At 45.3% G+C, this 27706-nt stretch overlaps 1 protein-coding gene across 1 annotated transcript; it reads right to left on the bottom strand.

Annotated features, from left to right (window-relative positions):
• Window positions 1-980: 980 nt before the first annotated feature.
• OLFML1 (olfactomedin like 1) lies at window positions 981-25361 on the bottom strand. Its single transcript, XM_032356273.1, has 3 exons — window positions 24735-25361; window positions 22348-22636; window positions 981-2784 (listed from the first exon to the last, which is right to left on the bottom strand). Exons 1-3 carry the CDS (start codon window positions 24858-24860, stop codon window positions 1994-1996), a joined length of 1206 nt encoding a protein of 401 aa, XP_032212164.1. The 5' UTR covers window positions 24861-25361; the 3' UTR covers window positions 981-1993.
• Window positions 25362-27706: the final 2345 nt, after the last annotated feature.

Below are 27706 nucleotides of genomic sequence, written 5' to 3'. Positions count from 1 at the left end.
TCATAGGGACTTTCATCCTAAGATCTGACAAGCGACCCCAGAGCTGAACAGTTCACCAGAAAGAAGCCCGAAATGGTGCTTGTGGGCCCACGTGCTGTCCTGCCCTGATTCCCCGGAAAAAAAGTGGCTCATTAACAGGGAGACAATGTCTTGACCTGAAAACGTGCTTCTACCTGCAGGAATTTAAAGCACCCGGGTGGGTCACTAGTGGCAGGCAGGGTACTCTTCAGAACTGTCGAATCCAGATGTATCGCAGACAAAAAGCAACCCTCCTCTGGGCCCATAAAGAAATCTGAGTGCGGGACCCACACATAATTCCACTCACCAAGAATCCCACTCAACCCTCCCCCTGAGGCAGCCCACATGGCTTACTCCGGTGAAATAGGTCATGTTATTTTACCCCCCAGGGTAGACGATGTCTGTAAACCCTTGGAGTGGGCCGCATGGCCATGTTTATGTATCCATACCTGTATCCTTCCACAACAGATGGGGGCTGCGGGGCTTCTAGAACTGTGGGTAATTGTGCTGCAAGCACGGGGTGAGAGATTTCATTCTGCCAAATCTCTACGCAAATGCTCTGGGAGAAAAACGTCTCTTCATTGCCTGTGGTCCCACCCTGAGCTTGGCAGAGTTGGCAAAACAGCTGTGAGCACACAAAACAAGCCGTCTCATGTGACTAACCTGGAAATACAGAGGCCTCAGCACATGACACGGACTGGCACCACAGCCCGCGCGGGTGACCCACACTGGGCTGAAGTGGACAAATGCGTGGGAAAGATTTAAAGAAGCCCCTCTGCAGCAGCACAGCTGTCCTCTGTCACCCGTGCCACTTCGCATGCCTGCTGTGAGGGAGTCACTGGCCCAAGACCCAGCTTCCGTCCAGATTCCAGAAGCTTTCCCTCCCCAGGTCTCGGTGTGCTGGGGAGCTGAGCGCTTCCTGCCAGCTTGTCTGCTGAGGGCACACACGCAAATCTCCCCTGATGAGGCTTATTTGCTTAGTGTCAGTTTTATTGTGTTTCCAGCAAGTAAAGAGACAGAGGGGAAGTTAAGACAAGATGAGGCTACAGGTGGGGTCCTCACCCTTAGGCTGTAGGCTGGTTTTCTGGACGAAGTAGCTTTGGAAAGGCTTTCCAGAACGTCTTGTGCAGACATGAAAACCGGCCGCAGGGGGCAGACCATGATTTTTTAGGATGAGATGCTGAGTGTATTGCTTAGAAAATGCTGGGTGAACAAACATCACATGTGATGCTCCCTTCGGCAATGGAAAGACTATGGGATTTGCAGTATTTTCAAGCCCTATTCTCATTCTGAGGCTGTGTTCCTCTGAATGGCTCACCTAGACTTCTCTCATCTCTACAATGGCAAGTATAAAGACCTCTTCTGCACGTCTCACAGGGTGGCATGAAAATTAAATGATGCACATGGGAGCAAACACTTTGGAACTGGCAAGTGGTATTCAAATGTGAGCGGTTTTACTTTCCTCTTGTATCTCTTCAGCTTGGTAAAGGGGCAGAGCTGGGGGACCTAGAGAGTAAACATTATAGGAAATTGTACTTTAGCTGGGTGGTGAAGAATAGGAAGAATACCAATAGGCATTTAAGAAAGGGGAAAGAGTGTCAGGAAAGGCCAGGACGGAGCCAGGAGTATTAGGAAGTGGGCTATGTTTCTAATAGTTGGCAGGGGAAGGGGCTGGGGTTGTAGGGGTAAGGGAAAGTCTGGACGTAAGCTGGATCAGCACTTGGAGGGCCTTGAGAGCCAGGAGGTTTGGGTGGGTCACGGAAGTTGAAAATTTCCAAATGACAGACTCTTATCTACACTCTTGGACGATAACTCAGGCCACAACATCCAGGGGGAGGATATATACACAAGCCCAGTTCTAGGCTCTATCCCTGTATGTGATCAGAGGGATACCGTATTGCAAAGGGGCTGTGGCCTCCGTGTCCCAGAGAGCAGTGTCCACAGCCTCAGTGCTCTCCCTCCTTGCTGTACTGCATTACTCCAGAAGCTGCTTTCTCTTTGTCTGGAGTTTGTAAATGATCTGGTTTCCATCATTCCAGGCATAGAGCTGCTTATCTCTGGGGTTGTAATGGATCATAGAATGACTTCTTGGCCGCCTGGGGAAGAACAGTTTGGGCAGATCATCCTCACTGACAGTGCCCAGCGGATCATAGACACAGGTGATACGGTGAGGGCCGTGGCCGCCAGAGCTATAGACCACATAGAGAACCCCACACAAAAGGAAGGAGGCTTCAGCATCCTGGCTTCTACATGGAGTGTCCCATGAGTGTTCCACTCCCAGTGTGCCAGGTTCAATTTTTGTGAGAACCAAATGGCCATAGACACCTGGCCCTGAGTGGATGGCCCAGAGCCCATGCTCGTCCACAGCCAGGTCAATGTATGTCGATGGGGAGTGTTGGTAGACCAGGGCTCGGCCTGCCCCTCCTGGGAGCAACATTCGATCTTCCACAGTCCTCTTCTGCAGATTATATTTGATGATCTCATTGAGAGTCCCGTGGTTGTGAAAAAACAGAAAACCTCTGTGGATCACTTGGCCCGTTCCCTGCCAGGAATGTGTTAGGATTAGCTTCCGTGGGGCTGGCTTGGTGCTATCCTCCATGAAAGCCCGCAGGTTTGCAAATTCCCAAACAGTTTTGTTTCTGGATCCAACTAGGAAATAAACCTTTTGAGAACTGCTGACACCATCTTTCATCCAAGAGCCGTGTGTATCCATAGTCTTCTTCACTATTTTCAGAGACTTTACGCCCATCAACATGTTGTCACAGCCTGGCCAAACAGTAGAAAAAAGAGAGGTACTTTATGGATACGAAATGTCTGCTTTTCTCACAGATTACTTTTGTATTTCCTGTTTATCAAGGAATAGTTGACATATAATGTTACAATAGTTACACGTGTACAACACAGTGATTCAACATCTATGTTATGCTTGCTCACAAGAGTAGCTACCGCGTGTCACCATACAACACGACAACAATGCCATTGACTATATTCCCTATACCGTGCCTTTTATCCCTATTCATTCATTTTGTAACTGGAAGCCTGTCCCTCCCACTTGCCTTTACCCATTTTGTTCCCCCAAAACAACAACTAGTTTGTTCTCTGTATTTTAGGGTCTGTTTCTGTTGTCTTTTTGTTTGTTTTTTTTTTAGGTTCTACATATAAGCTAAATCATATAGCATCTTCCTCTAACATATTTCACTTAGCCTAACACCCTCCAGGTCTGTCCACATTGTCACAAACAGCAAGACTGCATTTTCTATGACAGAGTAACATTCCATATACACCACATCTTCTTATCCACTCGTTTATTGATGGACACATAAGTTGCTCCTATGTTTTGGCTGTTGTAAATAAGGTGCAATTAACAAAGGGATGCATGTATTATTTAAAATTTCGTGTTGTTTTCTTTGGATTAAATACCCAGTAGTGGAAATACTAAATCATTGGGTAGTTCTATTTTGGATTTTTTTTTAGGAACCTCCTTATTGTTTTCCACAGTGGCTACAATAATTTACATTCCCACTCATAGTAGATGGGCTTTCATTTTTATTCCACATCCTTGCCAACACTTGTTATTTCTTTCTTTTTGATACGTGCCATTCTAACAGATATGAGGTGATATCTCTTTGTGGTTTTGATTTGCAATTCCCTGATAAGTGATGTTGAGCATCTTTTCATGTGTCTGTTCTCACAGATTATTTTTTTCCTTCAGTGTCTAGAATAAAGTTATCACACACAGATCAATCACAACTTATGGTATGGTTTAAAGAATCAAAGAATTAAATGAATAAATGTGTTTCTGTTAAGGGAGCGCTGTCCAATGATAAGAGTCAACGTTTTATTCAAGTCAGGATATAAACAGCTCTTTGCTGGGTCAGAGACCCTGTTCACCTTCTTGGAGTTGACACAGTGGGAATCACTTAGGGGTAAAGCTGCCTGATTCAATTCCATTTGTCCAGATTTTACCAGCTATCTACTGTGGACTTAGCTTACAATGCTCCCAGAACCATGCTAAGTAAGTATTGAAGATAAAAAATATATATAATATCAACCCTAATGTTGAGGAGATCACCTTCTAGTGAAGGATTTGGGCCCTTAATCCTATTAGAACATTATGAGAACTCCACTTATCCATTCATTAATTTATTCATGAATGCATGCATGTAGTCAGCAGACACTGGATACCTACAGAAGGCGAGATACTGAGCTAGGTATTATGAGCTGGGGTGCAAAAGTTCCGAGGTACAATGATAAATTAGCAATGGTTCTTGCTTTATAGGTACCTGACTCACTACAATAGAAAGTTTAAAGTGGATTTTTTTTTACAAAAGGACAGGGAATGGTGCTGTCATTTGAGGAAGCGGATAATCTACATTGGCATTGACCCTTAATAGGGACCATTCTGACATGGCAGGGAGAACATTCTTCACAATTCATAAAAGCACATTCATGACTTGTGTTAGTAAAGTAGTACAGCACTGAAACCAATATAAACTAAATACTTGCTTTTACCTCAAATTAGATGCATAAAACAAAACAGTGGATTGAAACCAGCTCTGTGCTGGAGCATTGAGGGTGGGACTAAGGAATATGGATTTTATTCTATAGGCAGGGAGGGAGCTACTGAGTTTTTTGAGCAAGAGTGAATCATGGTCAAGATTTATTAAGCTGGCAGTTGTGTGTATGCTGGATACATGGGAGAGAAACGAAAATCAGGGAAACCAATTAGGACAGTATTTCTATGATCCAAACAGGATCTTAAGGGTCTCAAATGGGGGAGGAAGATGAAGTGGGGGATAAAGGGGGGGGGGCTTTACAGTTCTCCAGCTTCTCTATCTTCATGCAAAAGCCCTCCCTTCTTTGTATCTCATGCTATCAACTCCTTCTAGTCTGAATCACTGAGAGCTCTCTGGGACACTACCCCACACACTTCAAGGGTCTGAGCACCTCAACTTCTTCAATTCCACAGCACGTTGCTTTCAAGCTCCTCTAGCAACCACTCCCCAACCTCCATACTCTGGATCCCCCCGCCCCATCTCCCCGGAACTGTTCCCTATTAGAAATGTAAAACTCTAATATGCCAACCTCTGCAATAATTCCTTACCCTTCCATTTCTCACTTCTTTGTTCTCACGGACTCTGCTCTTCCATTTCCTCATGCCCTCCTGCCCCTTGACCTCTACTTTCTCCCAGGCTCTCAGCTTCCTTTCCTATCACCCATAATACCTCTCTCACCAGGACCCTCACCCTCCAGCCCCTCGTTATTCCACCATAACTGCTCTACAAAAACCCCTGGTCCTGGATGAATTCAAACATCTGGGTCTGTCCCAGACAGTGGTGTGGAGAAAACCTCACAAACATGCCACTACACGTAAGTGTTCTCCAACCTCAGCTGAGCCCTAAGCACCATACCGCTCTCTCCACAGTTAACCCCTATCTACCACAGCAGGTATCTTCAATTGGTCCCCGCCCCCCAACCATATACACACATACTACCCCATCAGTCTCTTCCCTAACGGCAGATTAACTCCTTTGAAAAAATAAATACCATTAGACATGATGTCCCTGAACTTCCTGCCCCTCACTATAAACTTTTCTTAAATTGTTCCTACCCTGGCTACCCTCCCACACATCTAGAAGAGGTCACATCATTCCTCCTGTCCAGCGCTAAGACATTCACTTATGCTCTGATCTCACCCTTTTCTGGCTTCCTCTTGACTCACTAGATGAACTGCCACCTTTCTGTCATCTTTAATACCTCCTCCACTGCTCGTTCCTTAGCTTATAAACACCTTGCCTATATTAAAAAAAAAAAAAAACCTCTCCCTCAATTAGGCACCACTCTAGTTACTTCACTCCTTCTATCATTTTATGTAGTTTCTCCTCCAGAGTGGTCTACGCTCTCTGGGTCTACTTCACTTCCCATTTTTCACTTCATAGTAACTTCACAGAAACTACCCCTCATTGCATCACTAAGGACTTCCTAACTGAAAACTCAGAACTTTATGTTCATATCTTACTTCATTTTCCCACAGCATGATCAATTCCTCTTTCTTGAAGATTTTGTTTCCCTTGATCCTTGGGTCACTACTATCTCCATGCATGCCTTCTACTCATTTCTTCTCTGTTTATGGCAGAGACAGTGTCTGTGTTCACCAAATGCCATTCCATCTTCCTCTTCCCCACTTATATATTCACAGCTTTCTTTGTAGTTAGGCTGCACCCGCTGACCTGTATTCTGTCCAGTGGGACACGGACAGAAGTGGTAGAAGCCATTTACACCTAGCCCTAAAATACGCTATCTTCCAGATGACCCTGGTGTCTTGGAATTCTCATGGTGTCCAAGTTAAGGAGGGATATGGGCCGGGATGAAACTGGTTCTACTGGACATTTCAGGAAAGATGGGTCACCAGTTCTGATGGCGAACTTGTTGTGTGGGCGGCCCCATTATACAGTCTGTTGTAAGGTGAACAGTGTCAATGGAGGTGGGGAGGGATGGCTTACTAGAAGCATGAGGAACCCCATGGGTATCCCTCAAAGCCTGCTGAGGTCTGTATGGGAACAGTATGGATCTCTCTTGTTGACTGTTGGAGTGTGTGGGGGTGGGATGCCAGGTCTGTAACACTTCAGGAGCACTGAACTCTGCGGGTTTCCCTCAGGTCTCTGCAAAGGCTTTGGTATCAGAAGCTGGATGGGCCCATGGGTTGTTATTTTCTTCTTCTTAAATGCTTGGGTTCTCCAGGATAACTGGGGACTCTCTAGAGTCAGAGGACATGAAGCAGGATAAAGGGAGAGAAACCGGACATGAAGAGGAGAGGGGCGGAGCCAGAGATGCCCTAAAGGTTCTGAGGTAAACAAGCATCGTAGCAAACACTTGTTACTGCCAGCTGTTTGGATGGCAATTCTATCACAGTCCTTTAATCAAGTCATCATCCACAATTATCAGACCTTCTCTCCTCAGACCTCCATCATACCGTCTTATCTCCTGTATGAAGATCTTACCCCTTATTTCACAGAGAGAATAGAAGCAAGCCAAGAAGTGCCTCATTTCCTGCCTCCATTACTGCAATTGCCTCCCTCAGGGCGGCCACACTTCATCCTCAGCTCCCTTGCCTTCCCCACAGCAGCCAGTGTAAGCTTTTAGCAATGTCAGTTACATTATGTCGCATGTCTGTTCAAAACTCACCAGTGACTTCCATTCTCACTCAGAGTACAGTTCAAGTCTTCACCTTCCAGACCATGTGAGCTGCCCCGGCACTGCCTCTCAGGTCTCCTCTCCTACCGTACTTCCCACCCGCTGCACTTCAGTCACTCTGGCCTGCTGTCCCTCACATGGTGCCGAACACACTCCTGCCTCAAGAATTTGTCACTTTTTTGGATCCCTCTGCTTGGGAACCGTCTTTCCAAGATATGTACTGGCTTCCTCCCTCACTTCCATTAGGCCTGCTCTCAGATAGTCCCTTATCATTAAGGCCTTTCTTGAACACCCCATAAAAAATGGCAGCCCTCTTCTCCAGCTAGTTCATTTTTCCCCATAGTGCTTATTAACTTCTCTCTGACATATTATAAATGCATCTGTTAACATATTTACCACTTGATTCCCCTCAATGGAATGTAAATGTCATGAGAGCATGAGTTTTTCTCATTTGTTTCATTCGCTGTATGTCTTGCCCCTAAGACAGCACCTGGCACACAGTAGGTCAATATTTACTAAATAAATGAATGAATGAGTTTTCTGAACACCAAATCTAACAACCAATTGCATCTGAACCCATATTCTCTGCCTTCCCTCCCGCTCCCTTTATTTTTACAGTGGATCTCATCTCCTATAACCTTCAAGGACTTAACTTCAATAGTCTCTCCTGCCCTCCTAGACCTTTCCCCTCAGTAAACAAACAGAACTTTCTAGTGTGGCTCTGTTTTTCTCTTCCACTTCGTAATGACACCCTCTGTTGAGGAGTTCCATCATCTCCAGTTATGCCCTAAGCTGCTCTAATTGGGCTTCTGGACTCTGCTGTTCGAAACTCCCCTACCTACTCCACATAATCAGTTCTTGTCAAGGTCACCAACAACCTCCATTTGGCCAAATCCAAGGGTCAGTTTTCAGTCTGATATCCTAATCAGCTTCACAGCAAAATTTGATTACTCGATCACTACCTCCCCTTGAAACCTTTTTCTCCAGATTCTGGAACACCCTTCCTCTTGTTTCTCCTCCCACCTTTCTGGATTTGTTTCTTGGCATCCATTTTGGGTTCTTTTTCCTCTCCCACTCAAGGAGGAAGTGCTTTGTCCTCACATCTCTTCTCTGAGCCACCTCAGTCTATCTGATGGTTCTGCATACAGATAAATTCTAACTAATGATGAATTTGGAATTTGCCTCTGGAATGACATCCTACCTGGATGTCTACTTAGTCCCAAATTCACTTATCTAATGGCCTGCTCAGTGTCTCTACCTGGATATCTTCAAACTTGACCTGTCCAATCAGAAATCTTGCTCTTATCCCCCAAATTCTTTCTCCCTACTCTTCTCATTTTAAGTATAAACCATCAACCACATTTCTTACCTAAGAGTCATTCTTTTTTTTTTTTTCAAGATTTTATTTTATTTATTTATTTGAGAGAGGAGAGTACAGAGGGGGAAGGAGATGGAGAAGCAGGCTCCCTGCTGAGCAGAGAGCCTGACATGGGACTCAGTCCCAAGTCCCTGAGATCATGACCTGAGCTGAAGGCAGATGCTTAACTGACTAAGCCACCAGGCACTCCCGGAAGTCTTTTTTTTTTTTTTAAGATTTATTTATTTATCTGTCAGAGAGAGAGAGAGAGAGAGAACACGCATGCACAAGCAGGGGGAGGGGCAAAGGGAGAAGCAGGCTTCCCACTGAGCAGAGAGCCTGATGTGGGACTTGATTCCAGGCCTCTGGGATCATCACCTGAGCCCAAGGCAGATGCTTAACAGACTAAGCCACCCACACATCTGGCTAGAAGTCATTTTAACTCCTTTCTCTCCATCTCCCCCCCCACCAGCAAGTTCTGATATTAAAACGAACCTTTAAATTATGTTATACTTAAATTAAAATGCTCACATGTCTCTCTCCTCCTCTTCCCACCACTCATCCCTGTGCTCCCTGAATCTTCCCCTCTTGCCTAGACCACTTTGTCTCCCCGGTTTTACTCTTGCTTACCGACAATATGCTCTCCACAAAGCAGGAGAATTAATCATTTTAAAAACATATGTTATGTGGCTGACCTGCTAAACCCATTCTCCTGTCACTCTTGGAATAAAATCCTAACCTCCTATCCTGCCCTGAACTACCTACAGGACAGGGCAGCTGCCTGTCTATGGGATTTCATCCTCCACTTCCTCCCGCTTGCTCACTGAGCTCTGATCACCCTGCCTTTCTTGCTATTCTTGGAGCACGCCAAGCTCGATTCTGCCTCAAGGCTCATGCATTTGCAATTCTTTCTGCCTTGGGGGCTCTCTTCCCTGATCTTCCCACAGTCTGCTCCTCTCCTCCTTCAAATCTCAGTTTCAGTGTCATCTCCCCGAGGGGCTTCCTGTGACGACCGCATGGAAATTTAAAATGGTCTACTACAACATCTTTCTCATTTCCTGGAGATTGCTGTCCATATTCTGCAATTCTGTCATCTGTTTTATTTACTAGCTTATTGTCCTTCTCTCCCACTGGACTGGACTGTAAGCTCCACAAAAGCGGGACTTTTGTCTTCATGTTGACTATTGTACCTGATTGCCTAACTTAGTGCTTTGTGGGTTCAATAAATATCTATTGAATTAATGAAGAAAATAGCTTAATTCAAACAGATGTTTTCCTAGAGCCTCCTTAGGCTGTGCATCTGGAGTTCTGACAACAGGCCTGTCTTAAGTAAATAATAATTTGTAAAGTACTTTAAAGCTTTTAAGAGACTTTCAAATCCATTATTTCATTAAAAAATCTGACACAAGGTTCTTGTCACATGGCAGGAGTGGGCAGAGGCTGCAGGAAGGAGGGGTTAGGCCTGCAACTGCTCAGCGGTGTCTCTAATGGGGAAGAGGAGGGGCCCATGGGCCAGGAGAGAAGCTCAGAAGCTGTTTCTGATTGAAGAACAAACACAAAGGCTTGAGAAGTTAATAAATATCTACAAATACATACAATATGCATGGCACGGTGAGAAGTACTTTATTTACAGCAACTTGAAGTAAGTGCTTATAATGTGCCTAAGTGGTGAATATTTTAATCTCCATTTTCCAAATGAAAAGAAAAGGCTTGGACAAGTTCCTTGGAAGGTTACCCAGTTATGGGTCCTCTGAGCTCAGTGGGAACCTGGGGGCAGGGCTGGCCAGGAAAGCTCCAGCCAGCCCCCAGAGACAGGCCCATCCCTCTGCGAGGAGGGTCAGCGAGCTTACAGCCCAGCTACCGAGGGGGACTGTGTCTAAGAACAAGGCACATACAATGTCTCACAAGTGAGAAAATGTTCATTTAATATACAGCAGAAACTAAAACACCCATTCTCCTTTCTCCATCTACTCCTCTCTTACTACATGCAAAATCCTTAGAGAAATAGAAAAAACAAAAAAAGAGTGTTGATAGATGGTTTTGATTAGGAAGAGACAGTTCTGAGAATACGGACACACAGAATTTCTCCTTGTGCTATCCTGCCTTTGCCGAGGAAACCTGGGGCTGGGAGTCAGAGACCTGAATGGTCTGAACCCTGTCTCTGGTTCTCTCTGTCTCCCAACAAGTCCGTCGGTCAATCTGCCCTTAGCCCTCAAATGAGGGGTTTAGGCCGGATGTTCTCTAGTGTTTCTTCAGGGCTGAGAGTCTATAATTTTATAAATTCCTCTTTTGGATTTAGAAGAAAATATACTTCTTGTGTTTGAGTTACAATAGAACTCCCTGCTGTGCTTCTCTTGAGAGAGAGAGAGAAAGAGAGAGAATTAGCAGGAGAAAAGGTTGAGAAAGAAAATAAATTTAAAACCTTTGAGTTCAGTCAAGATGCAAATTATTTAACAGAGACAATGGCAAGCAAAGTTCCACTGGCAAACCAAAGAATGCAAATCTCTTGTTTTCCCTGAGGCAAAACTACAGACCAGGATAGGATTTGGCAATGAGGATAGGATTTGGCCCAAGGCCTCCCAGTGACTTCATATACAAATATCACTTATTTGAAATTTTTAAATACTTTTGCCCTTATTAAAGGGAAAAACTCTCCAATCCTGGTGAGACTTGCCCCTCTATAGGGGAGTGACTCAACTGCCCTCTAGTTATGTTTTAGAAACATTGGTCCAGATGTTGGTGGACAATGGACTGGGGTTGAGGTGGGAGAGAAGGGGCCCCCGGGAAACAGGTAGAGAGTCTGTAAGTACAATCCAGATCAATCCAAATAATGATGGACATGGAAAAATGAGTATGGAAAAAAAAAGAAAAGAAAAATGAGTATGGATTCAAGAAATAGTCAGGGGCCCCTGGGTGGCTCAGTGGGCTAAAGCCTCTGCCTTTGGCTCAGGTCATGATCCCAGGGTTCTGGAATGGAGCCCTGAGTCAGGCTCTCTGCTCAGCAGGGAGTCTGCTTCCCTTCTTCTCTCTCTGCCTGCCTCTCTGCCTGCTTTTGATCTCTGATGGATAAATAAATAAAATCTTGGAGGAAAAAAAAAAAAGAAGAAGAAATACTCAGGAAAAGAGGGGTCAGGTCTTAGTAACTGGTTAGATGGTGGGAGCCCTCAAGGAGGAGGGTGATGGAATGACAGAGAGGGAGCCCAGGTTTGCTTGGGAAAAAGAAGGATGAATTCATTAAAAATAAACAAAGAAAAACTGTAAAACCATGAGTATTTTGACTGCTTCTTGAAATTCTGTGCCATTAAAGTTGACTTTTTCAACTACCTGGATTGTATTCATGTTAATAAACATTAGTCAACCTATCAAGTGACAGGTACAATGTTAGGCTCCGGAATGACCAAGATGGCTGCTCTCAGAGTAGCAATTAAGTATAAAAGCTTCACACTAATACAATGAAATTGTGAGGGCAGACTTAATGTGTTGTAGAAATTAGGGCTGTTTTGTACTTTCTGTCCACAGAATAAGTTTCAAGTATCTCAGCACGGCACTCAAGGTCCTTCATCTGACCTCCTCCTGGCACATCCCCACCCCACCTGGCTGGTCACCGGTCACCAACCTGCCATGACCTTTTCCAAGTGTTAGAGTTTGCCCATATTTTTCCTTTGCTCCCCTTCACTAACCTGGGCTACGTCTGCTTATCCTTCAAAACAAAATTCTCTGGTCCTGCAGAGCAATCAGTTGCTCCTTCCTGTGTGTGCAAAGCAGTCCATGCAGGTCTCTTCCAGAGCAGCTATCCTGCTGAATCAGAACTGCTTACTCATTCTGTTTCCTTGTAAACACTTCTGACAGAGGCTGGGTCTTATTTATGTTTTTATCCAGAGTGCCTGGGATCCACCATGCGTATCCTTCCCATCTAATCTCTTACTGCTTACTGTCCACAAACGCAAGAATCAATTTGATTCAGAGAATGCAGTATTGGTGTTCCAACTTCTATCCCAACTCACGCTCTGTCAGCTTAGAAATCAGATTTTAAACAGCAAAAGGTAGGTGCAGATATTGGCAGGTGCCCTTGCATACTCCTGAGAGCCTGGGTAGCTGCGTGCCAGGAAGGCAGGCAGGAAGCCTGGCTTGTGTGAAATGGCCTTCGGTGAGCCATGGGAGGGTTTGGCTTGGCAGGACGGTGAATCTAGGCCTTAAAAGGGCCTGGAATATAGTAAGTGCTCTATAGCTTGACTTTGGTGAGTCATATGGAAGTCTTTAGTAAATCTACTTTAGAGCTCTGTCTAGGTTCCCAGCGCTAAACTCAAAGTCTTCCATGGTCCCCACTATGGTGCCCTGACAGCTTCCCTTTGTTGGCGATGAGCAGCTGCTTGTGAGAAAGAAAACAGATTTGATAATATGGCTCGTTGCTTGCAAGGCTCTGCTCCTCCGCATCAAGTTAAGAACTTCACAGGAGAGTATGTGGGAGATGTGTGAGTTGGGAGTATGAGTCAGGCCGACTCCAACCACAGGGTGCCTGTAGCTGGAACCTGACACAGCCAACCTCCTTACCATGTTTCCTTTGGGTGCTGGCCAGCTGCCAGAATCCCCACACCTTAGCTGATTTCCTTCCATAGGATTTATCATCCTCTCTCTGATATATTTTAAATTTATCTGTTAATTATTTATTGTTCGACTCCCCTCAATAGAATGTTCACCCCACAAGGTGTCTGGTTTTGTTGTTGTTGTTGTTTTACTGCTGTATGTCTTGTCCCAAAATAGCATCTGGCACGTATTATAATTTTCCTATAGTAATTATGAATATGGTAAATATCAATAGATGTAACTTACATCAAGAAAAATTCTTTGGGGTCCTGAATAATTTCGAGAAATGTAAAGTGTTCCTAAAACTAGAAGCTTAAGAACACTATCCCAGAGGATGCGGGCTGGTCAATACTCATGGGAAGGGAGGCAGTGAAGTGGGCAGTGTTCTGAGGAATGTCTGACCAAACCGCTCCATTTTGAATCAATTATCAGAATGTTGCAACATGTAAGCATTCCAAGGTTATAATTATGAACTCTTTGTTTTTACTTATTTTTCTTTTAAAAGCTGAACTTATTTTTCATTTAAAAGTTTTTCTCTGTGTGTGGGTTTTTGTTTTGTTTTGTTTTTGCATAGTGTTTTTTGTTTGTTTTCTTCCTGTAATACTATTCTTACCAAACTAAAAGGGATAGAAACGTTCTTAATTTCTAGGTGTGGTCCTGCCATTCTCCCATTTGCCTGGTTAGAAAACAGAGTCATTTTGACATTGTGCCCACATTTTTCCTGTGCAGTAAATCTCACTTTATCCTGTTCTCACCAGCCTGTCTCAAAGTCTAGGGCCTGCTTTCTTGAACTTGAACTTTGCGGCAGCCTCAAAACCATCAGTCACACTAATGCCCAATTTACTGCTTCCATATAGAAACTTGTCTCTGTAAAAATGGATTTTGTTTAATGATTATTTCCAGGAGCATCAGGACCAAAAGTCTTATGAGATGCTGTCAAAGGTCCTATTGGAAGGGTGGGCCCTAGAGCCAGTCTTAGAACTTGCTTTGGCCGTAAGAATTCAGTACAAGTGACCAGACCTTAGTGTGCTTGTGCCTTCTCTCTCAGAGGTCTGCCTTCTTCATGGGAATAAGCCCAAGTCTGTCTCCTGAAAGAGCAGGGACCACGTGGAAGAGATCCAAGCCATCCCAGGGGAGACTACCTTCAGCCAGTCCCTTGGGCCATGTGCCTCTGGGGAACCGAGAGCAGCCCAGCCCAGCCCAGAACTGCCTTGCTGCCTTGCAGCCTCCTGAGAAATAATCAATGATTATGGTTTTAACCCACAAGGTTACTGAGGGGTTTGTTATGTTGCATTATTGTGGCAACAGGAAACTGAGTGGGGGTGAGGGCATAGTGAACAGAAATGGAGGCCAAGATGAATCTGGTGTGTCTGGGGCTGAGGGAGCACACTTCTGAACATAGCAGGCATGTGGGAGGCAGACGGGGTCGTGTAAAACACTGGGCACCATAGTTTCTTCATCGGACAAGAGGCTGGGGACAATGGAACAGACAAAAGGGCTTAATGCAATCTTCGGCGAATAGCTCCCTCTACTTTCTAAGAAACTGTTCCTCAGGGTCAGAGAATTTTGATTTCCACTCTGTTCCAGGCACTGTGAGAGACTTGGAGAAGATGGCATGAATAATGCAGGGGTGCATGAACTGCATTTTGTTTTCCGAATAGCACATCGGGCATGGTGTAGAGCAGCGGGTGGACAGGGACAGGCCCCAGTGACACAAGGGGCTGAGAAACACTCGAAGTTCCTGTGTTCAGCTGTTGGCATGTTATCTCTTATTACATAGAGGTAAATAAAGTAAATATAGTGCAGATGATATTCATAGTTTTTAGTTAATCAGCAGGTGTTACTTTTGTGGAGAATGATAAAATATTTTAAGAAAGCTAGGTTAGGTGGGGGGCGGGGGAACGCCTGGGTGGCTCAGTTGCTTAGGCGTTAGCCTTCCGCTCAGGTCATGATCTCAGGGGCCTGGGATCAAGTCCTGAATCAGGCCCCCTGCTCAGCAGGAAGTCTGCTTCTCCCTCTCCCACTGTCCCTCCCCCCTGCTCATGCTCTTTCTCTGTCAAATAAATAAATAAAATCTTAAAAAAAAAGGGGGGGGGCCCTGGGCGGCTCAGTTGGTTAATCAAATGCCCTTGGCTCAGGTCATGTTCCTGGAGTCCCAGGATCGAGTCCTGCATCGGGCTCCCAGCTCCAGAGGGAGACGGTTTCTCCCTCCGACCTTCTCCCCTCTTATGTTTTCTCTCACTCTCTCTCTCTCTCAAATGGATGAATAAAATCTTAAAAAAAAAAAAAAAGCGAAGAAAGCTAGGTTGGGGGTCTAAAGAAAGCTAGGGCTTTCTTTATGCCATTTTGTGGGGTTTGCTTTATCCTCTAAGTTGAGGTTTCTGTCAAAGCTGCTAAGGCAATGCTGTAGTAACTCTAGTCAACTAACCCTGGTGGGCAATCTAGGCCAGACCCCTGGAGAGGGGAGAGCCTGGTGGCAGGAAGCTCGGTGAGCGGCTCCTGCAGGAATCGGGGCCGGAGTGGATGAGAGAACAGCGCAGATGGAAAGAGGAGATTTGAGGGTTGTGTACAAGGAAAGAGCTGCTGGATGTGGGGACTCGTCAGATGAGGGCCAAAGAGAGGCTTCTGAGGTTTCTAGCCCAGGAAGGTGGGTGTGTGGAACTTCTCTACTAACTGAGAGAATCTTGGGGGATGCAGAGGAGTGTTTTAACTTTAAAAGTAAATGAAGGAAAGGCAGGGAATTAAAAACCAAGGAGGTGAGGGAAGAACATGGACCCTTCTTGGCCAGGATGTTAAAGAATGATTTAACGCAGTCTGTGAGTGGGAATCATCATCACACAGAGACCAAGGGGATGGACGCGGTCCTCAGAGTGTCCCACCCCAAAACCACAGACAGCTGGGCCTCCTGGCTGCAGGCCCCGAGTCTCGGCACAGAGGGCTCCCATTGTGACCGTCCTGAAGATGGCACCTCTGACCCCTACCCCGAGCTTTGGTGCACACCTATCCCCCCCAACCCCACCGCTGCTGGCCAGCTCTGTGCACTGTGGCCAGCATGACCCTCCCCAACCTCCCGCTGAGTCCGGACGCACCCGCGCTTGCCACTCGACCGTGCCCAGCACGATGGGAGAGGCTAGCCTATGTCCAAGGCAGCCCGCCCCAGTGTGCTTCCCAGCTCTGGCCTGAGTTAGCCGAGAGGCGTCAGATAGATTGAGCCAGTGCCACCCAAGAACACAGCCTTGTGGAATCTGTGAAAAACTGTTAGTTAGATAAATTCTCAATCTGGGTGACTGAGGCAGCATGCTTTGCCACAAGCTGCAAAGGGCAATGCAAAATTGCAGGCACTGACTCAGCACAGAGGAGCTTAGCTCAGTCCGGTTCCTTCATCTGCTCTCTATGACTAAACATGAGGCGTCATTAGGCCTGTGCTCCCACAGGCCATTTCATTTGCTTGAAGCATCTTTTCCTCCTCTGTCCATTTCATCCGTTCTTTTCCATTATGAAAACTCAGCTTGAGGGTTGCTTTGACCACAGTCCCTTCCTTACCACTGCACAGCAGCCCTGGCCTCCCTTGGTTACTTAATGCCACTCCCCACTCCTGCTACTTCGAGAGCACTGGCCACTCTGGCTGTGACCCTGGCTTCGTCTAGATGGGCTCCCCACTTGGCTATAGTTTTTGACGACAAGGATGTCACCCTATTCCATGTTCCATCTCGAATGCCTCGAACAATACCAACACAGACCTGGAATTCAGGAGACAATTGTTGAATCGGGGGGCAAATGAATGAATGAGAGAGAGAAGGAATGGGTGTTCACTCAACTTGAAGCCAAAAGCCATCAGCTAAAATAACTTGGGGACCTTCTAGTAGTATCCATAGTGATGGGACTGGAGGTATCCTAGACGGCAGGCCTGTCACATAAGTAAACAGAAGAAGTGCTGTGTACGGAGGCCTTTCTGGACCCGGCACAGTGACCTCTTGGACTCTGCGGGAGCTAGGACAGGCTAAGCTTTACACACGCCTCTGGCGTTGCTGGCCCCAGAATGCAGCAACTTCTGGCTACTGTGTGTGTGTGTGTGTGTGTGTGTGTGTGTGTGCGTGCGCATGCACAGGCACACAGTGGACCTTGGGAGTTGACTCATAGAGATGTTTTATTTGGCTTCCAGTGGGTATATTATTTTTTATTCTGTTTTGCTTTTAATGGCTTTGAATATGGGGCAGGCACATTTATAACACCTGAATGGATCCCACAGGCATTTAAATGTGCAGCAACAAACAGACTTTCTTTTTGAAAGATGATCTAACAAACGATAGGAGTTATTTAATTCACGAGACAGAGGGTTACTTGAGGTCACTTATGTGCACCCTTGCAATAAAAGGAGCTGGAATGAAACAGGAAATAAAATAAAATCTGCTCTAATGGCTTGTTTTGACTGCATTAGAATTTTTCTTCTAAGCTATTTACAAGTAGAAAGAGGTTAATAATCTTATCCACCCAAGAACACAGCCTTGTGGAATCTGTGAAAAACTGTTAGTTGGATAAATTCTCAATCTGGGTGTCTGAGGCAGCGTGCCTTGCCATAAGTTGCCAAGGGCAACGTAAAATTTCTTTTTACTAATAACAGAGTGCCAAAGATTTGGAATGATTTTTAAATGTAAGTCAGATTGTGTAGCAGTACTATTCACTCACTGCATTCTAAATCATGCGTGTGTGTGTGTGTGAGAAAGAGATGCAGGGGTAAGGGAGAGAGGAGGAGAGAGTGTGTGTCAGAGTTAAAAAGATTTAAGAATTTGACCTAACCTCAGAACAACCCTGGGATTGCAGCCCTCATGTGAATGTCATTTGGGGATTGTCTCTAAATAAAGGCTAAAGACTTGAAAACAGCTCAGAGCAGGTCTATTTTATTTACCATCCCCAGTATCTGACCCTTCCTAGTTGACTGAGAAATATTCCTGAAGTAAATGCAAACCATCTTTTTTTTTTTTTTTTTAAGTAGCTTCCATGCTGAGTGTGGAGCCCAATGTGGGGCCCAACAGTGGGGCTTGAACTCAAATCTCTGAGATTAAGACCTGAGCAGAGATCAGGAGTTGGACATTTAACCAACTGAGCCACCTAGGTGCCCCAAAAGCAACACATTTAGTGATGTCAGAATTTTCTGGAAATCTCCCAAGACAAGGTCGAATTTCCCAAGAAAGTTGCACCATTCTCCAGGGTTTCCAAAGAAACTCTCTTTGTAAGACAGTATGTAGGTAAGAAGGAAACCCTATGACATGACAACCCCTCCTTGGCCTGTAATCCCAAGGTGTTTGCCCAGACAAGGGAGCTGACTTGAGTCTTAAGGATTATAGTAGGAGCTCTGTAGCTGGCTCAGTCCCTGCTGGCCAAGGATAGACTACAGGAAGATGCGAGCCTTGTAGGATGAAGATGAGTACAGGCAACTAGTAGCAGCGGGGCCTAGCAGATGAGAACATGAGAGCAGGAGGTAGGCAGAGTTCCCAAATTCCCTCCCCTGCTGTACCTGCTCTACATAATCCCTTCCTCTTGAGAGCGGGCAATGCCTGTGACTGTGACAGGCTAGCATCCAGGATTTGGTGACATTGCAAAACAGAAGTGAAGGGATTCTGCAGATAAAATTAAGGTCTCAAGCCGGCTGATTTTGAGCTAACCAAAAAGGAAGTTATTAGGTGTGGACCTGACTTACATGAGATGCAAATTCTTAAGAGGGACACGGTGCTTCCTAAAGAGAGACACTCTCCTTCTCGCCTTGAAGAAGCAACAGTCACACTGTGAGCTGCCAGCGTAGATGGGCAGCCTCTAGAAGATGAGGGTCTTGGCCTTAATGACCTGAGAAAGTGAATTCTGCCAACAGCCTCAGTGAGCTTGGAAGTGGACCCTGAGCTCCAGGTGAGAATGCAGCCCTGCTAATGTCTGACTGTGTCCTCCTTGGACAAAGTGTCTAGGTGAGGTGTGCCTGGCTGGACTCCCAACCCACAGATACTCTGAGATAACGAATATGCACTGTTTAAAGTTCTAAATCTGTGGTAGTTTGTTACTTGGAATTAGAACACTAAGGTAGATCTAATTACTAACAAATGGCAAACAAGAAAAAGTGGGGGATGGGCACAGCATACAAAGTACAGAAAAGTCTATCCTTGAGCAGAGAGCCTCTGAAAATAATAGATCTATACTGATCAGAAGGTTGTGATTGTTTACAGGTTTGTCTTCCCCTAAACTAAGCTCTTAGGGGACTCTGCCATCAGTATCTCCTCTATAGATAATTTTTATAGCCTCCTCCAAGGGCTGTGCTGACCCAGACTCTGTGAATGCAGAAATGAAGATGTCCATATGTTCACGGTCTGGTCGAGGAGTAAATACATACAGATATGTGTGGTTGAGAGGATGAATGCTCCCTTGGGGGATTTAGGGACATACTCTGGGAGCACTAGAAGCCAATCTGCCTGGCAGGAGGGATTCACTGAGAATTCACAGCATTCTTCAGTCAAAAAGGGGGAGTGAGAAAGTGAGAAGAACTATATATATATATTTTTCTTTTCCTTTTTTTTTTTTTTAATTGCAACTGCATGTGGGTAAATTATGGGAGAAGAAGAAACTGAAAATCAACTTGGGTCACTTATAAAGTTCTTATATAGGACCTTTCCTATATAAAAGGCCAAGAGATTTGAATGGAATTTTTGGTGTTGGTAATTGATGGGGAACAGAAAAAAAAATTCAACACAGAGGAGTAATATGATTAATTTTGTATTGTGGGGAGGTCTGTGTAACAGCAGGCAACAGGCAAGATCAGAGGCAAGAGGAGCAGTAAGAAAGCCAGGGCAGGGTGCAGACATGATGTGCTCACACTTCCATCCCTACCATATAGCACATGGCCCATCCAGTAGGAGGGGGCCAAGAGTATTTGTTGAGTCTTAAACCAATGAATCAACAAATGAGGGCTCCGAGGCAACAGGCATAGAAGGAGCAATCACAGAAAAGTTCAAAGTACTCACTCACCATGGAGCTGGGAGAAGGAATATTTCAGGCCTCTAGTGTTGGAAGGTCAGGGGTTGAAAGAGCAGCAAGTTCTGAATCAGGACATCTGCTGAGCTCTAGCTGAATGGAAAGGGGCAACCCCAAGCCTGAGGGGCTTAGCGAGTCCAGAGACCAGGAGCAGCTCAGGGAGCTAACCTAGCACCACCATTCAGAACTTGGGTCCTGCCTGCCCCCTGGCATAAAAGTTCAGGCACATTCTAGCTCAGGCCACATTGGTACTCAATTCCTCCCATTAGTTTTTTAGGCAGCCTCTGTTCATCCTCTGCTGGATCACCCTCACCTTTTCCTCCTTTCTTCACCCCAGCTTACCCCCTATCTGCTCCCTCTCAGAGGTTCAAGACAATGTCAGAGCCAAAAAGAATCATTTACTCATTCAACCAACTTGGTCAACTGTTTCATATTTCAGATAGGCCCCTTCTGCCTCAGCATTAAGATGTTCTCTTTTCTATGAAAACCTAATAACACCTCTGTCTGTGTTGATAGTCTCTCCCTCCATCTATTCATCCATTTCTTTACCTAGTTATTCAATGACCAGTATGCATTGACCATCGACATTACTCTAGGTACTGGGACACAGCATTGAACATAAAATGCAGGATCCAGGCTCTCACAGAGCTGACCTTATAGATGGAGAGGCAGAAAATAAGCACTGAACAAATAAATAAACTAGAAGATTTCAAACTAATAAGTATTCTGGGAAAAAAATAGTAGAGTAATAAGTGCTCCAAAACTCCTCTTGGGTTTCTTATCTCAACATATTTGAGAACAACCACCTAGTGACCTGAGCCAAAAATCTGGAAAGCATCGTGGACTTCTCCTCTCACTCACTTTTCACTTTTAATTATCAGTCATTAAGCCATGGCATTTCCAACTCTCAGTCGCTCGCAAATCCATCTGCCCTTCTCCATCTCAAAGACACTTAATGCAGACACCATCACTTGTCCCCAAAATTATAGTAGGCTCCCCAACTGGTCTTTCTCAAGTCTCGCCTACTTCCTTCACATCATGCCCCTGCTAAAAATTGTTTAGTGGTTCTTTATTGTTTTTCCAGTCAAATTCAACCCCCTTTGCCTTGCATGCAAGGCCTTTCATTATTTGGGTCCTGCTGAACTCCTGAGTCTTGTTTCTTATTCTCCAAATGTACCTGCCCCACAGGGCTTCCACTCAAAATATCCACAGATCTTCATGCTAAGGGTTACGTACTCATACACCTTCAGTAGGTTTTGCCCGTACCTCATGTGCCCTCTGCTCATTCTTCTCTTAACACTTTGTTCAAAATGCAGATCAAGTGTCATCTCATTTAGGGACACCCTCCTTCTTATAATGACCCATAGAGTTCTTATCAGGATTACAGTGAGAAGATCTACAAAACCTTTAGCACAACAAGCGCACTCAGCTTTTATCTTATTTCCCCGATGGAGTTTCTTGCATTTGGGGCAGACATAATTAACATATAAATAAAATTTTCCTATTTGCAATGAAACCATTTCAGAATACAGACTCTGAGCTGGGTGAATTGTCTCCCTCATTGTTTTACTAAAATGGACAGGAAATATCCTTTCTCATTTATGTTTTTCTTACATGATAACTTGTTATTAGAATTCAAGCTCCTAACCATTATTCTTAATGGCCTGGAAGTGATTTGAATGGGATCACCAATTAGGACAAATCCTCTAAATATCACCATCCTGACAACACACACATTAATAATTCACTGCAGTCCCCAGCTCTGAGGGTTGGCTGATGCCATTTAAAATTTCAGACTATTTCTTGGCACATTTGCAGCCACTCCCTACTCCCAGGGTACTGGGAGAATCCACCAAACTTCTACCCTCTCTGGAAGGATCTGGGACCACATGCCTCTTCCAAACCAAGGTCTATCTGGAAATGTCCTTCCTGGGCTGATCTCTGACACTGAAGCTCTGACCTTCCATGGGGCCTTCAGAAACTCTGAAATGAAAAGCTGCTCTCTGAGAGTGATTTTTCCTTCAGACACCTGTTCCCTGCTAAGGTTTCCCTCCTAGCACCTGCACCCAAAACCACACATCGGGTTCCTACTCTCCTACTTGCCAGACCCCTATCTGTGCTGCATCTGTGTCTCTGAGTGTGAGTCCCTAGAAGAGCTATCAAAGACAGAGTTCTCTTACTCGCATTCAGCAGAGTCCGGATCTTCTTCTCTTCTTCCGCCTCTTGGATGAGCTTTTCCGGCAGGGTTTTGTCCTCTGATTCCACGCACACGTCAGCTTCTCGCAAATACTCCAGGTAGTCGATCTCCCGTTGCGCACGTTCGACTCTCAGGGCCAGGTTAGTCACTGCGCTCTTATACTCACTTGTGTAGGTCTGGCATCTTCCCAGCATAGCGGAGATGTTTTTGGAGAACTCTTGGAAGTCTTGAATGTATGCCCTCATTGCTTGGGTACATTTTTCCAGTCCTTGCTTCAGTCAGAAAATAAATTATTGTTCATTATTTAAATTGGCCAAGTAATATAAATAGCTATCATTCATTGAGAAAGATTTTTAATTTACAAATCATTGTAAGGGGGAAGATAAAAATCACCTGTAATCCCTGAGTTCAAAATACCACTGATTTGTTAGTGTGTCAGTGTTTAAAAGTTTTCCCATGCATTTCATCATACATATATAAGTATATATTTTAAAATGCAATTTTACTATAATGCTTGTAACATTTTCACTTGCTAATACACTGTGAACATATTTCAATACTAATTAATAGATAGCTATACAATAATTTTAATGATACAGAATTCCATTGCATTGATGTCCTATTTATTCTATTAGACTCTTTTTGATGGACATTTATGGACTTTTCAACAATGCTAAAAAGAATCTTTGTATTTATGTCTTTGTGTACTTATCTGATTATTATCTTAGGGTGGATCTCCAGAAGTAAGCTCCATCCCTAGCACCTGGCACAGGGCCTAGCACACATATTCATAAATATTTACTGAGAGAAAGAATAAAGTGAATGGAGACCAGAAATGGGGTGGCTGGGTCAAAGAGAACATATTCTTAAAGCTCATTTGGCAGTCTACCAAAATGCTCTCCACAAAAGTTGTAAAAATTGCAACTCCAAACAGTAGTATGGAATACTGTTCACTGTGAAGGAAAAGAGAGAGGGAAAGATAGAAAGAGAGAGAGGCAGAGAAACTCCCTAAATCAATCCTCTTATTTCTTTAGTACCCCTCAGACACAAGTCCCTCAGGGCGAGAGGACTGTGTCAGCTTGTAAGTGTCCACACTGGTCATCAGTGACTGCCCTCTGGGACCTGACTTCCCCACCAGGTCCTGACCAGGATGGGGAAATCTATACAAACCATATCCTTATCTTTTTCATTTTTTTTCCTTATCTTTTTCAAATTCACATTCATAACCATCAAAGTATTTGTCTGTACTTTATACCTTTGTCTGAACACCAGATTTCAGGTATCGAGGAAAACGTGCAGGCATCTGGCCGGCGCTTATCTCAGGATAAGTCGGTGTTAACTGCAGAGGGACCTCGGTTGAACATAATTCTGGCACTTTCTAGGAGGCACATTGGGGAGGAGCTGTCTGAGGAGGCAACAGGTGAGGCAGCCACCATCCTGAGAACATCACCTCCCCGGCCCCCAGGTCTCAGCTGGTTGCCTGAGCAATGTTAGGAAATGCATTCAGTCTGCTCTGTTAAGTTATTTTACTTAACCAGATGATCAACTAATTTGGACTTCAGAATTTTTCAAGAAAATATAGAAATAAACATTGCAGATAAGAGTGTCTTTGGGGGAAAAAAGTATCTTTGGAAGAAGATAAATAATTTATCAAAATTTAACTTGTATAAAAGCAAGGCAATTAAATATGAGACAATCACCAGGAGTAGTATGTCAAGAACTTGGGCAGAGGGTTACATTTGTCCCTGGGAGCCTGTCTGTGTAGCAAAAGTGTTGGTTTTTTACAAATTTTAATGAAGCGCCAGCTGCGGCACTTGGAGGAGGGATCCCAGCAATTTCTCTCTATCTGACATAGCTGAAATCTACTCATTTCTGAACCCAAACGCGGTGCTGCAAAGAAGCGAAGATGTAGCTTCTTGGTGCAACATCATGACTTTTTATGGTGGCCTCATGTTTTATCATAAAAAGACAAAAAGGAAAAGTGAAAACTTGCTTACCACCCTGATATGGTAGAACATGAATAAAAAGTGACCCCAAATTTTTAATTTTTGTATTTTAAAAGTTGAACTATTGAATAATAACATTTTGGGCATTTACCACCATGCCAGGGAACGTCCTAAGTATGGATTAATTTATTAATCCATAAATGGAGTGAAGTCCTGCTCAGGGCTGGGGAGTGGTAGAGCCTAGACTCTGGAGTTGGTGCTCTGAACCACTTGACTATGAAAACTCTCACAGGCGAGACTGGCCATGTATTTGGCATTGACCATGTGGGGAACGTGCATCCCGGTAGCTAGGGAAGCTGGGCTAAGATAAGGAGACTTATCAGGCAGGCATGCACCCCAGATCAGGTGCACAGATGCCACCTACCTCCAAGACTTGAAAGCGCTGGTAGATGTAGTGCACCATGCCCGGGTCCTGGGCACGCCGGATTGGGGGCAGAAGAGCTGCCAGGAACAGAACTAGGACAGCAGAGGCTCGAGGAAGGGCCATCATTGTCCTGCAAATTGCCCAGGGGTGGGATCTCCTCTGTTGTGCTAAAGAAAAGCCAAGGATCCAGGTGGTCTCCTGCTTTCTAGCCACTGCTTTGAAAATCCTCTAAAAACAGCCTGAAAGCCAAGCCTGCTTGTTATTCCCCAGATGGGTGATCTCACTTTAGAAGTCGGTGATCAAGTCCAGCTGTTGGCAAGCCAGTCCCTGCAGGCCTTGCAGGTCGACTTGGGGTAGAGAGCTCCTTGGGTCCATCTGTTACCATCACCTGTCACACACACGGACGGGTCCTCTCCAGGCTAGTAGCTGCACCCTCTTGTAGGCCTGGGTGAGCATGCATTGGGGTGGAGGTGAGGGTGGGGAGTAAAACGTTCTTTGCGTTTTACTTCGGCTTTCCTCCTCCCTAGTGGACTCTGCAGTCCAATCACAGGCTTGACCCAACACGAACCACCCCCAACTTCTCTGAGTTGGAATCTCAGTTTAGTTTCTGGCAAAAATTCCCAGGATCCTTTTCCCAGAAGTCCTGTTGGGAGACCCCACCCCTCCTCTGGACTCTTTGCATTCCTGCAGCTCTTAAAGGCACAGCAAGGGGGAAAAAATGAAAGTTTGGCTACACTCCTGTCTCTGAACAGCCAGTGCACAGGGCTGATTGCTCCTTGGGGAGAGAGGTACAAGGAGCCACAGGCCTGACTGCCCTCAGGCTGATAGCTGAAAAATCGGAAGATGGAGCTCAGAGGAATTGCATTAAGGGGCCCAACAGTAGCTATCTACACAGCTATGCCTCCAGAGCCAAGCCTTCAGCACATGGAACTCCTTTTCTAAGGACGTCCTTGAGCTTTCTCAGTCTCTAGAAGCAGAATCCTCTTCCTGCAGCCACAGGCCAGCAATTCATAGAACATGGTTTCTGCACGGTTCCTGCAGGCCCTGGGCCAGCTGGACATGTGTCACATCCCCAGGGCAAAGTGGTAAAATCTTCCTTTTTTTTAAAAAAAAAAAAAAAAAAAGGCCTGTCCAGGCCTTTAATGATCTCAATCTCTCCTTCCCTGGGTGGGTTCAGAATACCCATGTTTCTTTCTCACTCATCTACCGAAGTGGGTAAGGTTGGGGCATCTATGAGACATGGGAAGAACTCTGGCAAGGAGTCAGAAGATCCGGGTTTGCGTTTGGTTCCCGCAAGAGACACTAAAAGATGGAATTTTCTGGGAGCATTTGTAAGTCCCTGTCTCCATTAGATAAATGTTCCTCTCTACCTGTCTTTCACATGACCTTGGCCCCTAACTGTTCCTCCCCCATCCCTTAGTAAGGTGGCAAACAATGGCTCCTTATCCCAAAGGTTAATTCCTTCCATTTCCCATAACCATCTTTGAACCATTCCCCAAAGGAGGTGAATTTCGGCTGAGCCATCCTCTTAAATCCTCAGAAACAATACTGCCCGACTCAGCCTCCTTCCCCAAGTGAGAATGCTCTTTCAGAAACTTCTTGTGCCTGGCATCTTGGAACCAAATCTTCAGCTAAAGGAGCCCTGGTTGATTTTATTCATGAATGCTTCAAGCCCTAGCGTTGAGATGGTGAACTCAGATGGATAAGGTCCAACAGAGGGAAAACTCTGATTGTATCACAACCAACTTTTTTGATGGGGGGGGCAGCATTGTGGAAAATCGTTTTCTCAGTTTTGTGGAGCATGCTTACATTATTTTCACAAGAAGTGCACATTCAAGATTAAGGAAGCCTAAGGAATTACAGCGAGTAGGTGAGGAGGCAGTGGGAGGTCGTGGCTGTAGCTTGAAGTCCTCGGGCTGTGCCCAGCATGGCTGTTGCCCTCCCATCTCTGCTGTGTGCTTGGTCTGAGCCCTCTAGTCCCATCTGGTAGGCACTTACTTGCCCGCCTCTGGTTCAGGCCCACACCAATCTCTCTTCAGTCGCCAGCTTCATGGGCACTGACCTCTCCACACTAATTGTCCGTCCCTGGTCTTAGTTGGAGAGCCTAACTCTTAGGGTCCCAGAGACAGCAAAGCCCACAGCTGGCTCCCTGAGCCCATTAGGATGGATGCGTGGAAACCCTCGTGTTCTTGTGACCAGAAGTTTCATAAAGAAAGATTAAACTCCCTTTGGAGATAATCACAGATTTGATTGACAGACAGTGGCCAGCTATGGCCATTCTCACTCAGAGCAGGCCTTACTCAATGGATAGAAAAAAAAAGGCTTGGTGCACCTTAGCCTACAGTTGGAATAAAATCATTTGCTTGGCTCTTTCTTCCGTCTTCCTTACATTTAACCTCTGGCCTTGATCACTGTCATAAGCTCACTATGAAGACAGTGACCAAACACAGTGACAGCCTGCTTTTCTCCTCTGTTAAGTGTCCGATCCTTCTGCTTTTCTGGTTCTCCATCCTGAGAGAAGAAACTTGAACCCTTGACAGCCACCACTCTGTCCTCAGTGTGGTTGGATGTAGGTCACTAGTCCTGATCTGTAGGCCCGGTCCTGAGTTGACGGGCCTCAATGACGAGTCAGAACCAGACCTGTCAGGGCCCAGCCCGGTCAGTCCATTGAGGCTGATCTCAGGCAGCTTCCCAGCTCCTCTTGGAACCCTTTGCCACCTTCATCACAGGTGGCTCTTGTGCTGCTGTGCCTCTATATGAACAGACTCCCTGGTTTCCAGAACCTCCTCTGCCCCACCATCCTCCAGTTCACAGAGAAGTGCTTGCCAACGCGGGGACTCTGCCTTCTTGAGGGAGGATTAACTAGACAGAATACCAGCTGGGATATGAGAATTCAGTATTCAGAGCTGACCACGATGCTTCCTGTTTTTTCCTTCTCCTTTCCTTTCCCCCATATTTTCCTCTTTGTATTT

This window comes from Mustela erminea, chromosome 9, assembly GCF_009829155.1.
Source record: "Mustela erminea isolate mMusErm1 chromosome 9, mMusErm1.Pri, whole genome shotgun sequence".
Lineage (NCBI taxonomy): Eukaryota > Metazoa > Chordata > Mammalia > Carnivora > Mustelidae > Mustela > Mustela erminea.
Note: the sequence above shows the minus strand (reverse complement) of the source record. Positions and strands in the feature narration are given on the sequence as shown.